At 43.2% G+C, this 18,468-nt stretch overlaps 1 protein-coding gene across 1 annotated transcript; it reads right to left on the bottom strand.

The window, feature by feature from the left end:
- Positions 1–2,950: 2,950 nt before the first annotated feature.
- LOC147424339 (polypyrimidine tract-binding protein homolog 3-like) lies at positions 2,951–17,851 on the bottom strand. The gene is made up of 15 exons (XM_086500844.1): positions 17,704–17,851; positions 17,522–17,593; positions 16,349–16,420; positions 16,185–16,261; positions 15,771–15,858; positions 15,483–15,615; positions 15,139–15,203; positions 4,696–4,745; positions 4,568–4,609; positions 4,427–4,484; positions 4,295–4,352; positions 4,151–4,200; positions 3,939–4,052; positions 3,705–3,848; positions 2,951–3,618 (listed from the first exon to the last, which is right to left on the bottom strand). Exons 2-15 carry the CDS (start codon positions 17,576–17,578, stop codon positions 3,229–3,231), a joined length of 1,398 nt encoding a protein of 465 aa, XP_086356970.1. The 5' UTR covers positions 17,579–17,593; positions 17,704–17,851; the 3' UTR covers positions 2,951–3,228.
- Between the last annotated feature and the right edge of the window lie 617 nt (positions 17,852–18,468).

Raw genomic sequence — 18,468 nt, 5'->3', positions numbered from 1 at the left:
ACACATTTTGGACTCATATCGATACTAATGTAGATGGTTTGGATTCTTGTCTATGACTCATTCCCATTATCCCACACATTGGTGGCTTGAAGAGGAAGATAAAAGGAAGGTGGAGCAAGGAATTTATATTCGCCCAAATGTCCTCCTTTTGCATTGTCCAGTTAATAAAGACACCTATACAATATCTTTATGAGACTTGGACCTAGATTCCATGCTTGGAAATTCAAAATATCCAATATTTTGATGAGCAAAGGCTATTGGTATTGAAGGTGAAAAAAACGATGCGTCAATGTTACTTACGGAGGATCAAGAGGTGCAAGCTTTTAAAGGCTGAAACTAGGGTGCACAAAAAGTCATGTATTGAAAATCCATGAGTATAGAGATTACCATGATTGGCATATAAGCATGCTTCCCCTAAGAGGTGCAGAGAAATACGATCTCACTAGATATGATCAACATGGCAAGGGGGCTACAGTTGAAAAGACTATGTAGAGGAAGGGACTATGTGTCGAATATTAAGGACATATGTAAACCCATTTATGTCATGATTAATGATGATAACAAGGTGGAGACATACATGCTTTAGGGCTCACATACAAGCAATTCAAGAGCTCTTCTCTTAGTCCAAAAAATAGCTTTAGTTTTAGACATCTTGTTACTTAGATGATAGTAGACCATAACGACATTTTGTTATGGCTTGCCCTTAATTGTTAATTACTCAAGAAAATAGTTGAGCTATATATGGTTCGTTATGGCTTGCCCTTCATTGTTTCATTGTTGTCAAGGCAGCTATGTTGTGTATAGCAATGTTGCTATCATTGGGTGACTAGTCCATGTGTTTGATGCCTTCTATCTAATAGAAGCCACTGTTGTAATATACGTGGGGAACGTGTCCTAAGACCATCGCAACCTTGTTATCCATACCAATATTGTCAATCATAAAAGAATTCTAGAGCAAGATTGTTGCAAGAACGGTGTTCGTTCATATGTATCCTCTCTAGCCTCTCCACTTCATGCATGCAATCATATGCACTACTTGCATGGAGTCTATTTTCTCACCCTCCTCCAAATTGGATGGCTCATGGAGATCCAACTATAACCATCCAAATCAGCCCCAGAATTTTCTCCCTTCGGTAGGTAAAAGCCCCCCAATTAGTGGAAACCATGGCTATCTTCTTTTCCTGTTTATTGGCACCCTCTCTACACTCTACAAGGGCATTGTATCCCAAGCTGTTGTGCTAATCAAGCCAGCATAACAGAATATCCTTACCCAACTTTTAGTAGTGCTTTGATTAGTTAATCATGTCCATTAATTAACATAAGCACAATAAATGCAACACTTATCCCCAATAAACACCCAAAAAAACCAAACCTCAAGAATCTTCTGGTAAGGGCAAACTTAAGGCCTCCCTCTCTCTCTCCCTCTCCCTCTCTCTCTCTCTCTCTCTCTCTCTCTCTCTCTCTCTCTCTCCCCAACAGGCAGATATCAAATACATAATGACACTCATGGCAGACAACGGTGTCTGGGCAACCAAGAAACTGTGTAACATGTACATTTTGAAATGTATAGAAACATAGCAACTATACCAGCTTACCAATGCCCTCGAACTAACTTCCAACATCAATCCCAAGGTCAAAGAGAGCTGATCACCACCTTTGATCTCACACTGGTTTCATCTGGCAAAGCCACCCCTTAAAAGTCAACTCTCTAAGCTTATAGCAAGAAATTTCAGAGGACTAGCTCTAAAAAAGCTTAACTCTAGCCATTGTCATAGCAAACATCCTCGCAGGCTCCACAATGATTTTCCCAAGAGACCATTCACTATAAAATGCAACCTCTAACCTCAAAGCATCTACGATAATAACTAGGAAAAAAACTAGAATGGTTGTAAATATACAAACAGAAGCAAAAAAAATTAAAGAACGCAGATAGGCAAGTAAAAAAGACCATGACACAAAGCAATCAACTCCTTTGAAACAGGAGAATGCTCTGTTTGAATATCCACATATACATTTGCCTTTTAAACAGAACGATGCAGCAGTAAACTACCAAGCAAGGCTTAACTGTTTTAAAGAAAAAAAGTAGAAAAATGTAAAGCCCAAAGGACTTTACACCCTCTTCAATGATTTTCACCAAATCTCGAAAGCATCAAACCACAGGTCTACCAAACAAAGCAAAAAGCAACAATGAGTACCAAACACTTGAATCTGCATTAAGGAAAAACTCCACAGCTATGCAAGCACATATATGAACATAGGGTTAACTTAAAACCAATCACCATTGCATGAGCATCCCCATAACATAAGAACGTCCAGGGAAGAGAGAACATTGCCCACCCCCACACGAACAAAAACAAAACATACACAGCCACAAACAAATACAACGCATAGACAACTGCACAAGGGCATGGGCACGTATGCACACACGTCACAATCAAGCAAAGCACATGCCCATGCATACAAGAAAAGGACTAAAAACTCAGATTTTTGAATGCTTGGCATCAGACCACTAACGATCTAAAAATCGTGGACCTATCCCTTGTGTCCTCGAAGACTAACTTTTGCACCCCAAAACACACAAGCCCACACACCACCTCTGAAATCATAGACACACACAACCCATAGGCAAACATACACCCACACATACAAATACACACCACAAGCAAGCATCCTCGCCAACACCTGCATCATGCATCACTCGCATATGCAAGCACGCAGACAAGCTTTTAAAACACAAACGAAAAAAAAAAACCAATACAAAAACCTCTTGGCAAAGAAAAAGGCACAGAAAAGTAAACAAAAAAACTAAAGAGAACAAACGAGGTGAGTACTGGCAACCAAAAGAGGTGGGGTGGGGGGCACCTCACCGGAAAAAAAAAATTAAGGGAATGGGGGGGGGCGGGCGCTCGGTAGTTAAACCCATTATTCAGGCATCAGACCTCTAGACACATCACCATAACTGGTCTTTATTACTACATCAAAACTTTACCTGCCAACCATCTTGGCTGTGGAGTGCAGTGATTAGTACAAAATTTGAGCGGTGTTGGCAAAGACAAACCATGAACTGAAAGTAATTACAACCAGCGGCCCCATTCACACCACAAGCAGGAGCTGCATTTTGTTGCATGGATAAAGCATGATCACTAACATGACCAATGATTACAAATACCCAACTCAACCACGAACAAAGGCATGCAAAATACAACGTAAGTCCAACTCAGCTCCAAACTAGAGTGATGTCGACTTCGAAAAAGCCAAACGAATAGTAGAGCCCTGGAACGTGGTGGCATGCTTGCAAACTAGAGCTTCCGTGGCTTGCTCGTCATTCTCAAAGTGGACCAAAGCCTGTTTCTTCCCATTAGCCTCAAAGAGCTTTGATTCAATTATATTCCCATGAGGAGCGAGATACGCTGTGATCTTCGCTTCAGTTGCATCAGCTGGAAGACTTGAAATGTGTATCATCTTAGTAGGTGCACAGCAATACCGGTAATTCTTTGAAATGTTTCGATTGAAGCGATTGAGATTTGAGGATGAATAGTCATGTGTGTCCGTTGATGGATTGATTTGAGGATGCTTAGAGTAATTCACTTCCATTCGCTTCCCAAAAATCGGGCAACCCTGCCATCCAGTCATTTACAATCAGCCAAAACAGAAACAAAAAGAATTTAGCTGTCGACAAAGCACGTTCGCCGATGCTCACAGACCTTCAAAAAGGTTACTGCAAGCTCTGCCTGAAGGCCATCACCCATTTGAACAAGAGCATGGTCAGGCTTGTTGTGCAGAAACTTGATACGCACGATATTACCATAGTTAGAGAAGAGGTTGAAAAGCTTGTCCGCATCAACTTTCTGCAATATTCTTCCATAAAATCACAAATGCCCAACAAAGAAAATAATTTTAGAGGATTTTTGTCAAACATAGTCAGCCAACAGGCAGACCTCTGCGTTTATATTGGTGGCAAGAAGCGTAGTTCTTTCATTTGTTCCCGTAATGCCAGGAGGAAGTGATCCACCAAAAGCTGCAGCCATTGGACCACCTCCACCCAACGGCATCTGTTTAGATGGAATCAAGCATTAAAAGATTTCAAAGGTGACGTAAGAAAAGAAACAACAACCCAAAGCTGCATCACATGGCTTCGAGAAAAACTTACCTGATAAGAATTTAATCCTAAAGATGCAGGACCAACTTGCTGATAACCAACTGAGAAACCCATGACCAGCATACAATAAGTACTTACAGAAGCACACATAGAACAATGCTACTTGAATCAAAAAACAAAGTTCTAGCTACCAACCTGATCTGGACCCCCCAGACTGCATGCCATAAATGTTGCCATTGTCTCCAAACAAGGACTACAGCCACACAATATCTGATCAGTATAAGAATGCGATCATAACTAAGAAGTTCATTTCAGAAGCTCTAATACCATCATGTTCCCTTGAGCGACGGGAAGATCCGGTGGCAGTCCTGGATTTGTATAATCCCTTCAAAAATCCAAGTGTCGGATCACAGTGAAATCACAAGATAAATATACCATGAATGCCAAACTGACACACAGCTTTCATACCTTGTCCGGTCATTGTTGAGGTTTACTTGCAGTTCGGAGAGGCTGATTTGAACATAGAAATAATTTTTTGTGTTTAATGACATCATTTGCCATGATAGCAGCAAAAGACTTCATATGATTAAACTTACTTTGAGAACTGAATATCTAGAGTGCAGCAACCATCATAAATGTTCCGTCCCTGCATCAGTTTGAACATTAGCCCACGCTTAATAAACCAATAAACCGGCAGAAGCAAAACAGCTCACAAAAGCCAAACAGAAAGAAGAGACAAAGGGTCAAAACACAAAATGTTTTAATATCAAGTTTTGTTACGAGGAAAAGCACAGGATCAGATGTACAATTTACATAACATATACAGATAAGCAATATCGCCCCGTTTGACAAACGTAAGTATACAACAAGCTCATGGCATAATCACCACCTGGAACAGAAACAAAATTACCAACATTTCAGAGTTTCAGCCCAAACCGGAAATGGAGTTTCAACCAAGACCAAAACAGTCAAGAGACAGTTTTCTTTTTCATTTTAAAACATAATGCACAAACAATTCTTAGCTATCTCGTCTTCCTCTTTCGGGTTGAGCTTGTAAGGTTGCCGAGAGATGAGATGGCTATCGGTAAAGTTCTATCTTGTGATAAGATCAGGCCCGTGAGAGGGTGGAAGCGGATCTGACAGAAACACGTCAACAAGCAAACTCTATTAAAACGGGCTGCAAATATCCTTTTACAGTAGCTACATGATGTAACCATGGAGGGCACCACGTGCCAACGGAAAGAACAAAACTGGAACATACTTTTAACACAACTGAAACTGAGAGAGAGAGAGAGAGAGAGAGAGAGAGAGAGAGAGATTCCACACAATAGACACGCAGTGGCGAAGATCCACCCCTAGATGCACTGGCCCCAAAACCGTGGTGCCCCTTCAGTATTTCTTTTATATTGTTCTTACAACTGCCGGGAGGAGCGCTCTCTCTGTCACAAGTTGATGACATGGCATGCCCAACCGGAAGGAAATGGCCGAGAGGACAAGAAGATCTGAACCCAGAAAGTGTGGCCGAGCCGACCATACGGTTAGAGTTTAAAACTCTAATCCCTGCCAGCTTGAAAATTATGGCAGAGGAGGTGGTTGATGCACGAATTGCTCAGCTTTTTGACGCGCAGAATAAAGTTAAAAAGCACGACAAAAAGCAGAAGAAAGGCGCTGATTATTTGGGTCGTCAGTCTACTTTTGAATCGGCAAGAAAGCAGAAGAAGCATGTTCAATTTGAAGGAGTAACTAGTTCTTCTTCTTCTTCTTCTTCTTCGAGTTCTTCTAGCTCCTCTAATTCGAGCGAAGAAGACAGAAAAGGCAAAAAGTGAAGCAAAAAGCAAAGCTTCGGAAAGGGCAAGAAAAAGGCAAAGAAGCCTAAATCTCGCCCCGTAGTTGACAGTTCTACAGAGGACTCGTCTTCAGATAGTTCGGACTCTGACGACACCAGCTTTTATGCAAAGAAGAAATTTTTATAAAGCCAACTAGTATGACTTTCTGGAAGACAAAAGCAAGAAAGTCCGAGAGTTTAAGGAAGGTGGACAGTCAATTAAATTTGACACGTTTTCTGGTTATAGAGATGCTTCGAAGGCTTTGTCTTTTCTACAGGAGTTTGACATAGCTTTCTCAGGAGGGCATTACTCAGAGCACTCTAAGATTCAGAGACTGCCTCTTACTTTAAGGGGAATGCTCGAACTTGGTGGTCCACGCTTCTCTTAAACAAGAGAGCGTCAGATAAATGGCTGAAATTCAAAAGGCTTTTTATTTCTTCATGGCTGACTCGAGAGTATGAACGCGACATATGAACTGCTTGGAACCACCTTCGCATGACCAAGAAGGATACAGTGGACGCTTATTGCGAGAGATTCTGGAGCTCTTTTTTACCCGCCTCTTCATTTAAGAAGATCTCGTTCAAAGAACACATTGAGCTGTTTACCTTGGGTCTTCCTACAAAGATCCGAGATCACTGCTTAAAACAAAAGTCAGCTTCCATTGAGGAGTTTATGAGTCATGCGAAACGGGGTTATGCAATTTATTCAGGCAGTTTGACCTACCCCACAAGTGAGATCATGATGCAAAGGGCCGAACAGACTTCGACAAATGAAAGTAGAAAGAGGAAGAACAACCCAGAAAAGAAAGAAAAGGATGCACGACCTAAACTCACTCCTCAAGAGAGGGCTCGCTACATCAAGGAGGGGAAGTGCTTTGGATGCGGGGAAACTGGGCATATCTCCGCGAAGTGCCCTAAAAAGGCACAGAAAGAACAAAACGACAAGGACGATGAAGGGCCTGAGAGTTCAAGAGCAGCTGAGGATCGTGGAAGAAAAGGCAAAATGAAAACAGGACTGGTTCCAGATTGCTCGAGTACCAATCCCAGCACGATGGACGAGAGTATAGAACTTTGCCACGCTTGGTGCAAAGTGAAAGACCAAGAAGCCCTCATCTTCTTTCATGGAGGAGCCAAGGCCAACTTCATTTCACCGGAATTGGCGGAGCGGCTCGAGATCACTCCCAATCGGATGGGACCACTTGCAGAGGCAGTTCTAGCGGCACTCGACAGGGACGTAGCCATTACACCTGTCATTGGCAAACTTCGGTTGCATTGTCAGGGATATTTGAGGCAGGAGTAATTTTACATAATGCCTTTGGAAGGTTGTGATGTTCTCTTGGGAATTCCCTGGTACCACAAGAACAACACCGTGGTCGACTATCGGGCGAGGAAAGCGACATTGACCACAGAGAAGGGCAGAACCATTGTACTCGATGTAAAACTTAAGGACGAGTCTGTTCCTATTGTATCGGCTTCAGCCATTTCAAAATTAATGAAATCCAATCTGTTTGTTTACACGATCTTTTTGAAAGAGTTGAGTTATGAGAATAGGACAAATATGTCTGAACTTGATAAAGAACGCCAAGATTTTCTCCACACTCATGCCGATTGCTTCTTAGAGGACCTGCCAGGCGAGTTACCACCCACTCGTCCTAAAGATCATACCATTGATCTCATATCTGGAATCACACCACCGAACCGGCCACCTTACCGTGTGAGCCGAGCCCAGAACGAACAAATTATGAACCAAGTGAAAGACCTCTTGGAAAAGGGTCTTGTCCAACCTAGTACTTCACCGTACTACTCACCAGTGCTGTTGGTTTTGAAGAAAGACGGATCTTGCAAAATGTGCATCGATTATAGAGCTCTCAACAAAATCACCATCAAGAACAGATTTCCGATTCCTAGAATCGATGATATACTTGAGCGACTTCAGAGATCCTCGAGCTTTAGTAGGATCGACTTGAGAAGTGGATATCATCATATCCGAATCGCGCCAAGAGATGTCTACAAGACGGCCTTTCAGACGACTTTTGGATTATTTGAGTTTTTGGTGATGCCTTTTGGCCTCACCAATGCTCCTATGCATTTAACCAGATGATGGACAGGATTTTTCGAGAGTACAGACTATTTGTTGGCACCTTCTTTGACGACATCATTGTTTTCTCCAAGGATGAGGTAGAACATAGAGTACATTTGCTTCAAGTCTTTCAGGTATTACAAGATCACAAGTTAGTGATTAATGCGAAGAAAAGGGAATTTTTCCTACCGCAGATACACGTTTTGGGACAGATTGTGTCAGCAGCAGCAGGAGTACAAATGGATCCGGCCAAGATAGAGACTATCTGTGATTGGCCCGATTTGAAGAATGTCCATGAAGTTAGAAGCTTTTTGGAATTGTGTTCGTACTACAGGCGGTTCATTAGAAAAATTGCAGAGGTTGCTTTCCCTTTGCATATCTTGACACAAAAAGGAGTCCCTTTCTCGTGGGGACCCACAGAGGTGACTGCCTTTCAGACATTGAAAGAGAAATTGACTACGAGACCAGTTTTGACTTTGCCAGACTCATAGAAGTCATTTGAAGTATATTGTGATGCTTGTGGTCGTAGTCTGGGTGAGGTCTTAATGCAAGAAGGCCATGTCATTGCTTACGAGAGCCGATTATTCTCAAGGCCGGAATTGACAGCACAGATTTATGAGAAAGAGCTTTTGGCGGTTATCCATGCTCTTACTCAATGGTGGCATTACCTACTCGGAGCGGATTTCACTGTCTTTACAGACCATCAGAGTTTACGCTACTTCTTGTCACAAAAGCAGCTATCGGAAAAGCAAATGCGGTTGGCGAACATCTTGTCACAGTTTCACTTCCAGATTGTCCATGTGCAAGGACAAAAGAATTTGGTGGCAGATGCTTTGTCTCGGAAGCCGTTGGTTGTCACAAATTGGTGACGTGGCATGGTGACACAGCAGACACACACTCTCCCTCTGGCAGGTAGTCTTAGAAAAGGTGGCAAAATACTAACGTGGCTGAACTGCAGATTCCAGATTCTACGCCGAAAAATCCGCCGACATGTGCTGACGTGGCAGAGCGTACAGAACCTGATGACGTGGCTGGCTATACAGCTTTTGGCTACACTGATTTTTAAATGCTTTAATCTACGCCAACAGTTGAGAAAGAGAGAGAGCCAGCTTTTGCTTTATTTTATTAAGCGAGAGAGAGAGAGAGAGACTCTTGCTTTATTTTTCTATTGGCTCGAGAGAAAGCTTGTGGAAAGCAGGAAGCCTTTGGGATTTTGATTTTCAGCTTTTGGGGCTCTGCTTTTGGCATCCCTTGTACTCTTTAAATACATGAGCAGGCCTCTCACAGCTCAGAGCATCTGGACGCAAAGTCTGTGTGAGCGCATGCCCGCACTCTTGTACTTTGAACTCAAATTAATACAAAAAGAAATACTGAAAGGGGCGCAAGTCTTTGGGGCCGATATCTCTAGGCACGGAACTCCGCCCGGCCAATGTCGAATCAATTGTGAACCGTGAACTATTTTGAAGTATTTATTTGTGCTGTCACGGTAGATTCTTGACTTGGAGTGTCCAAGTCAGTTAAAGTGGTATCAGAGCACGGCTGATTTCTCTTCTACGGGAAATCCGATCCCTATTTTTTTTCCGCAGCACTTATGGCTTCAGGCAACTCGCTAGGAGTGTCCGTGTAAGGTGCAACGGAAGTGAATGTTGTTCTTGCTCAAGATGAGTGCTCCGAACTGTGCTCAAAAGTTCCAAAGAATTCCGTTCCTTAAGTGAGAGAATGCAATGATCACAAACAAATTGGAAGGTGCTGAGAGAGAGAGAGAGAGAGAGAGAGAGAGGAGAATACAACACCAAACGATTCTCAAACCCTCCTCCAAGGGTCCCCCTCTCTATGGCGAGAGAGGTCGATGCTATTGATTGCACAAATCTGGTACAATGGTCTAGATGCAATGGACTTGCCGACGATGTCAACGACAATGATGACGACGACCAGACCGGCTGAAAATTGAAAAATGTTAGGACTGAAATCTGCAAAAACGCTGATTTCTATTGAATTTTGACGTTGTGGAGATGGCAACGACGCAACGACGATGCACTGAAAACGCAGATGCTGAAATCTACGGATAGCAGGCTGAATCTGAAAACGCTGGCTAATCTGACGGTATGGCAAGGATCTGCTACTGCAGGTAGGTGGGATCTACGAGGCTTGGGGCTGGATCTGCTGTGTCTAAGTGCTGAAAACTGAAAACAATGATGTACTTGGGCTGATCTGACGCCAGAAACTGCAAAACACTAGGCAAGGTCTGCAACTGAAAAACGCCAGGCCAAATCTACAATCTGCTAACGCCAAGTGTTGGGATCTGAAAACGCTAGCTGATCTGGGATGTCCAAAAACGCCAGGTTTGTCTTGTGGCTGAATACGCTAAGTCTCCTGCTGGTCTTGCTGAGAAGGTGCACTGTAAGTTGCTGGAACTTCTTCTACCTCTTCTGCCAAAAAGTGCTAGCGCTAGGTTTCTTTTATAGATACTTAGCAAATTTGCCCTACCCAATTTTCCAACAAAAGTTACTTTTTAAATAATAAGTGAAAAATGGATAAATTGGGAAAATAGATTCTATACACTGTAAAATGCTCATGATGGGTACTGAATGTCATGCTGATGATCATGTTGTGTGCAACCAAAAGATATGCAACTAATCTAAGTGCCTTGACATGCACGGCCTACACACTAGCTCACAAAGGTGCCAGAACACTTCCTAAGCTGACATGAACCCTAGACATGAAGTAGCTTGTCCACATGCACATAGGGTTAGATGTGCAAGTGCCAGTCCAAGCCTATAACAATGGTATCAGAGCTCAAAACAATTCTTCTTTTACAAAGATCCGATCTTTTCTGCAAGACACATGGGTTCTTGCGGAGAATCTAACAGAGCCAACACCCCTCCAACCTGTGGTCTGTGGAGAAGATGAAGCAAAGCGAGTCGATTCTCAACCCAAATAACCGGGGAAATCCGCTTATGTCTTCTTCTTCCGAGAGTGCTATAAGCTTTTCATTAGCTTATTTGTCTTCTTTCAAGAGCTTTGTCATACTCTTGCTGTGAGTATAGTCTCTGCTTTTTTGCACTCAACTTTGCTTTCTATTTCATTACATACTTGGCAGGCAAATGAACGGTCTCTCACCATCTGGAGTGAACCTTGTCACGCGGATAAATCTTCAGATAATTCACATATTTCGGGTCTTTGGAGTACTTGATTAATCTTTTCATACACGTATCAAACTGCAATTGACGTTTGTACTCCGCTCTATTGAGATTCCCGCTAGAAATTTGCAAGCAATCTTTGTTGGTTCCATGCTTCGATTTAATTTTTCTTGATCTCCCCACAAACCAGCCGGTGTCGTCTTTGTCAGATTTTCTGTGAGGACCCATGTGCACGACAGAAAGGATCGAATCCTCCATTGGAGAAGAATCGTTGTGAGCTCTAATATCACTATTACACGCTTGGAAACTCAAAAAGGATTGGATCCTCCATAGGAGAAGAGTCGTTCTGAGCTCTGATACCACTGTTACAGGCTTGGAAATTATAAGCGAAAGATCAATAGCAATTCACAAACAAAATCTGCAAATAACTAGAGAGAGAGTCGATACGGAATGGCAGAGTTCCGTCCCCAAATGCACTCATCCCAAAGACTGGCGCCCCTTTCAATATTTCTTTCTTACTGCTTCGCAAAGGTACAACTCCTAGAGGGTCCTCTTCTCCGAGACTTTCCATCCAGATGCTCTCCAAAGTGAGGCCGCAAGGATCCTTATAAACACTACAGAGGATGCCCAAAAGCACCAATTCTAAAAACTCTTGCACCCAAGAGTATCTGCTCTCAAAAGCCCACACAAAAAGCTGCAAAAACCAGCCAACGTGATTCAAAAAAATCCGTAGAGTCTGCCACATCAACATGTCAGTGCAAAATGCGAAAATCTAACTCAAAGTTCAAGCTTTTGAGTTTTAGGTGTTAAAGCCCCTCCGCCGGTGCTCCATAAGCTGGTAGGGGTTGAAGTTTTTAACCCTAACCCTATGGTCCTCTCAACCTCACTTTCTAGGTTCTGATCTTCTTGCCCTCTCAGCCACACTTTCTGGGTTCACATCTTCTAGTCCTCTCAGCCAGTTCCTTCCAGTAGGGAATACAGTTGGGGATGCCACATCACTAACTTGTGACATTTAGTCAATCAAGACATCGTGAAAAAAACAGCACGGCCTGGATGTGATTACTAAATAAGTTACAATGATCAAGATTCTCATCTAAGATCTCGACGAGGATAGTGATATGAATGTTTAGTGATTGTAGTCTTTGTGCAAGTGCTGGAACAGCATCAAGGGGCAATCACAATTCTTTCAAGAGGGGAATATGTCACAAAATGATGATGTGGCAATACTGCCCGCGCGTGCACACACAGCAGATGACATGGCAGACAGTACGACTTTCCACGATTTGTGTTGACACGTGATGACGTGGCAGCTTGTACGGATTTCCGCAAATTCATAAGTTGCTTTTTGGGGCTGATTTTGGAGCCAGTTGCTTTTGGACCAATTGCTTTTGAGTTAGATTGCTTTTGGGGCTCTGCTTTTGGCATCCCTTGTAAGAATAAAAAGACCCTTAGGGGCCTCACCCTTCAGAGCATCTGGACATAGAGTTTGAGAGCAGAGGACCCCTCGGATGTTGTACTTTGCTCAAGCATTAATATTAAAATAAATACCAAAAGGGGCGTTGGATTTTGGGGCCAATACCTTTGGGGCACGGAACTACGTTGGGCCGTGTCGACTCAAATTTTTAAGTTGTGAAGTATTTTAAGTGATTCTCTCGTGTGTCATGTCAGATTCACGACCTAGGGTGACCATGTCTATGACAGAATATGTCACAAATTGATGATGTGGCATGGCCTAACGGGCGAGCGAGGGGCCTAAACTTGAATGGAAGAAGCAAAAAAAGTTTATACCAACTTAAACAACTTATAGATTCTGGTCGAGTGGCCCAAAGGATAAATAGGGTTAGGTTTTAAAATCCTAACCCTGCCAACTTATCAAAGTTTCGCCGAGGTGCCCAAAACCCTTAAAAATAAAGCAAGGACCAGCAAATTGCATAGAGGCTGATGACGTGGCAACCGCATCATCAGCGTAAAACGTGGAAATCTGTACTAGCTGCCACATCAGCAAGTCAGCGCAAGATGCAGACGTTCGTATAGTTGCCACGTCATTAGCTTTTATGCAAGGTACTGTGTGTGTGTGTGTGCGCGTGTTGGTCCTGCTTTATTTAATCTCTTGAGGTCACTTGGGCCCCATCACACGGGGTCCATAAGTTGGTGGGAACTTCTTCTGCTTCTTCTTCTCCTCCTACTGCTTCTGCTTCTTAGGGTTCAGGCCCCTCAACCGGGATCTGCAGGTTGGCTTCGTTCTTCAGTGGCTTGGCACATCAGCAAGTTTGTGACACCTCCACACACACACACACACACACCCCCGCAAAACAGAAAGGAGAGAACATAACTGGCCACAATAGAGAAAGAGGCAACAAAAGAGAAAACAGAGACCAAACCCGAAACATGCAAGGCACCAACAAACCAGCAGGAACAACACAGAGAAACGTAAGAACAAATGCCATGAAGTCTACAGCACCAAGAGGGGGAGCTGGTGTGGGATAGGGGAGGAAAAGTTGCGGAGGCAACCTTCTCCAGGTAGAGAGAGTTGTCCCGACGGGCTTCGTGTTGCAGAAGGTTGGGTGGTGATGTAGGAGTCGGGCAAGGAGGTGGAGCAGCTGAAGGAACGACCACGAAACAAAACAGGGCAGAGGCAGCGACGGCATAAACTGGACCACCTGGGACAGCGCAGCAAGTTGAGGATAGCATGTGGCTCAAAACTGTAGAGGCATGAGCCGCGGGAGAGGGGAAGGGACCATGCCAGAAGCAAGGGTTAGCACGGGTAGCAGGCTTCAGCAGGGGAAGGAATCTGCGATCGCGGCAGGGCCAGGGGACTCGCAGGAAGTGATTACAAAAGCTCACCCCCAAGCTTGGAAGATGCAGCCAATGGGCTAGCCCCTACCACAAGGGCTGGTGTCCCATACCACCAAGCCCACATCCATGTGCGTGGGCAGGTAGAGCTGCCACAGACCTAGAGTCCAAGTGTGGTGATCACATGAGTTGTTTCAACAAATGACACCACAATCCTATCGATAGGGCTCGCTTAAGTAGTGGCCATGTTCACACTTGGCCGGACATAGCTCAGGAACCCATCCTAATGTCTAGGGATGTGACAATGACCATAGTATATAAGACTTAAACAAACAACAAAAAGCCTAAAAGGATAGATCAATGCTCAGGATATGAAAATGAAAGACCATGATTTCCATTGTCTAGTTCAAAAGTCAAACTTACTGATTACAACCAGGTACCTACAACTTCAAAGATAGACTTCAATCAAAATAAATCATACATACTTGATTCGATGAACCAGAGGCTTAAAAAAATTTGAGGAAGCTTGTGAGGACACACAATGCATGCACAAAATACCCAGAAGACCAAAATGAGCTAGCTAGAGCACTTTGAGTGCATTCCTCAACCGTGAGCAGAGCGCACTCAGGCTTCAGCGCAGGCACACACAGTGAACGCAGGCTTCAGCGTTAGCAACACAGAGTAGCACTTAGTTGGTGTTGACTGTTTATGCCCATTTCTGATCTCAAAAAAGTGAGAGAATGAGTGCACGAATTTAGACTTTTTATATTAATTGTTCAAAAATGCCATTTAACCTGTTCAGAAATGGCCAAGAAACAGCATTCTGTTTCGGGTGTGTTCTTCGATCTAAGCCCTGCAACAATGTACATAATTTTCACGAAGGCCAACAGATACCATACTTCTCTCCTTAGACCCATTACCTGAATTAACTGGGATTCAAATGCATCTGATATTGTTAGCATGTGTTCATGTATGACATTGTAAGTGCAATTTCTACTCCAGCGATTCAAATGCATCTGATATTGTTAGCATGTGCTCATGTATGACATTGTAAATGCAATTTCTACTCCAGCGACTTGGAAAAAGTAATGCGGTAGTGACAAATTAAGCACTGATTGAACAAATTAACAGACTTTTGACATGTTACAGACATGTTTACAACTTCAAGCAATCAAATACGTTAAAAAATAACAAGATGTACCTGCAAGGCATTCCGTGACTGCAAAGCACTGTGCTGGGAAGCAAATTGCAGCAAAGCTTGAAGACCTGCAAAAGCAGAAAAATCTCATATATTAATACACAAGAATCTATGAAAGGAAGTGACGCGCGGAGTAGGATGAATTGAAAGGGCCGGGAAAGAAAGCGACTTGTGGTAAGTCATCTACCAGATATTGAAAGAGAATGCTTCCCGTCAAAGAGTGAGGAAGGACGAGCACAGAGACGCTTAGAAGGTAACGTTAGCGATAAGACAGAAAGAAAATGCGCTCTCTACTTGATCACATACAGAAAATCTATAGAGAAGAAAGAGAAGAAGGAGAAGCTAACCAGCAGCCTTTTGAAAGGTGACGATCTTCTCGACAAGGCCGTAGGGAGAAAATACTTGATGCAGAACATCCACTGTAATAGGATACAGTGGGTTGTGGATGGTAATTAGAAGGATTCGATTGGGCTGTGAATCCTGAGGCCGCCCAGGAGCAAACATGCACATAGGGGAGCCGGTGCCCACAGGGACCCAAAGAAAGAGGAGAGAGAAGTAAGAGGGGAGCAAGAATAGCAGCAAGATAAGGGAGAGAAGGAAAGAAGAACTGTAGAGAGAGAAGAGAAAGAAAGTGCCTGCTCTTGTAGCTTTCGAGGCTGTGTCGACATGTCAGATGTGATGAGCTCCTGGTGAGAAGAAAACTGGATGTAGACATTCCTCCCTCTAATCAACACACAACCGGTAACTTGTTAGCTAGAAGTTGCAAAGACCAAACCACAGTATGCCACAATTGCATCCGAAAGGTGAGAAAACACTATTTGGAGCAACAGTTGCAACACCCACACAGGCCTACACACCAATACATCTGAATTGCTTATATCTTTGTAGAATCTGAGCTATTTTTGATTGGTGGAGAACAACTCACGCCTATGAACCACATATTATCCCAATTTTTCCAGACACTCACAACAACCATCAGATTGCTGAAAGAGAAAAGGGAAAAGGTGAAAGAGGCCGGCCCGGCGGGGGGGGGGCTGGGGGGTTTGTACCGAATGCTTGGCTGCATGTCTTTAAAATAGTGCATCGCATTGATGGATGATGTAATGTCTTGCATTTGCAGGAGGGCCTGACGAGAAGGAAAAAAACAACATATGATCATGACACTGATTCTAAAAGAAACTTAGTATCAGCAGTAATCTCTCTTTCAGCATACCTGATTTTTAGTCCGAACCATGACAAGGTTAGTAATTTTTCCAAACGGCCGGACCAGCTGCGCTAGGTCCTCCTGTACACTGTAACGTTAGCATACCCAAAAAGTTGCCAAACTGAAACCACTGGCAGCCAAAGTAAGAGTAAGCCTGATTTTATAGGAAAACACAATTTTTGGGTGTGATGCAAACATAGATATAGGTACTGCCTCCCAATGAAACGAGTTTACAGGAAAATGCACTATCCGATGCATGAGGCGGTACGCTATGATGAACGTTCAATGACGATGTGAAAGATACTGCCCCACTGCAGACGTGCACCTAGCACTTCTTGCCAGTTTACATGTACTCAGATTCAGTAGGCAAGAAAGAAGAGTATGTGCATTGCTAATGTGACAGAATTAGGGATATCTTCCTAGCCGGTATCAAAAGCAGCAGCATGAAATAATCTTCCACACAGAATTTGATGTCAGCTATGCAGCTACCCTAGAGCCTACCAAGAAAAGTTAGATTCAACTCTGTAAGTGGTGTACCTAGGGAACTTGTCTACTCATCTTTTGCGATCGCAAAGTGATGACATGAAAACATAGACCACCCTGTTTGAAATCTATTACATCTTTAGACATAGCAAAATAGATGCTTTAATCTTGAAAACAGTCCCCCAAAAGGTTGAAACGCGTTGGCCATATCCACATCTTGCTGCCAAAAGCTGGCCCTGCTTGCTATGTGATGATAGCTGATTCATGGTGCTTGTCAATTGAAATTTAACGGATAACTTCAAGGAAAATAAGCCATACAAATGTCGCAAAATAATGAAAGAACAGCAATCACACGAATGACATGAAGTTGTAGCACAGTCTGCAAAAGACAAACGTGAGAGCTAAAGATTTATAATGCCAAAAGCAAACACCTCGTCTCAAAAACCTGTCCCCTGACTTTATACGGTAGATCAAGCTGATCAGTTCCACTAATTTCTCAGCCAATCAGCATAAATGTTTGCAAAGGGTCCCATATGTACTGGTAGTTTTTTCCCTCTTGTATGACTTGGAAACTCCCACCTCACGTGAGCAGCAAGCCAAAATAAGCACATGGGCATCTCTCTCTCTCTCTCTCTCTCTCTCTCTCTCTCTCTCTCTCTCTCTCTCTCAGCTCAGCTCAGCTCAGCTCAGCTCAGATACCTCAGTGATCTCGGCGCCTACATTCCGAAGATGAAGGACACGAGAAGGCTCCGCCATACTTTCTTGGACAACCTGCCCATGTAGCTTTAAAATAAGTAAAAAGCATCGAGAATACCGGGAAGAGAGCAGAGAGTTGCGGGGATGCCACCAAAGGAGCAGAGGCAGCCACGACGAAGATTTACCTGCGACGTTACTGCAACTGGAAGTCACGGCAAGCAAACCACAGTGGCTCTGATGATGATGACGACGACGATGAAGCACAAATAGGTTTCCCTTTAGTTAAGGTCAGCACTTTCAAAATTTTAAACATAGAAATGGATAGTAGCTCGTTGCTACTTACAAAGGTTATACTAACATTACTTACAAGACTACTTAGGCCTACAAAGGCTATACTCAGACAGGCTGCTTACACACCTCCGGCCAAACTTGGCGAAATCTATTGATGCTGTATAGAATTGGTGTGTTCTTGCAAGTCATAGACAATATGTTTACATGTAGTAGCTAGCACTGCAAAGAAATAAGAAAACTAAATGGGACTACTAACCTGATAATTGAGTAGGCCTCTTGTCCAAATGTAGAAGGCAGAGAACGTTGTTTTGTCAAGCTACATGAAAACCATGCCACTAGTTAAACCCTTCATCGTGCAATCAAAAAATGGCACAAACTACAAACCATATAGTGCACGTCATACAAAGGTGCCATACATAAGTATGGTGGAGAGTTAGCACTATGTCTCCCTATAAATCATAAGAAATGGAAGTCGTGCCATGCCTCGTAGTTTAGGTGTGTAGTCCAAGCAAACGCATTAACATGGATATTTGGATGCAGATGACAAACTTTTACGACTTGTTGGCGCGAATTTTTATTTGTTGGTTTGTAGATGCTCTCGTTGTTGATTTGCAAAACTTGTCGTGAATGTGAATGAAATCTATGGCACAAAGGTCAAG

The sequence above is a fragment of the Adiantum capillus-veneris genome, chromosome 25 (assembly GCF_014529385.1).
Source record: "Adiantum capillus-veneris isolate H3 chromosome 25, ASM1452938v2, whole genome shotgun sequence".
NCBI classification, from domain to species: domain Eukaryota; kingdom Viridiplantae; phylum Streptophyta; class Polypodiopsida; order Polypodiales; family Pteridaceae; genus Adiantum; species Adiantum capillus-veneris.
Note: the sequence above shows the minus strand (reverse complement) of the source record. Positions and strands in the feature narration are given on the sequence as shown.

Coding starts and splice junctions, on each gene's coding strand:
- LOC147424339 (XM_086500844.1), bottom strand. CDS start 17,578: ATGGCGGAGCCTTCTCGTGTCCTTCATCTTCGGAATGTAGGCGCCGAG. Junction 15,204..15,482: donor CACCTTTCAAAAGGCTGCTG/GTTAGCTTCTCC, acceptor CTGCTTTTGCAG/GTCTTCAAGCTTTGCTGCAA. Junction 4,353..4,426: donor TCGCTCAAGGGAACATGATG/GTATTAGAGCTT, acceptor GTGTGGCTGTAG/TCCTTGTTTGGAGACAATGG.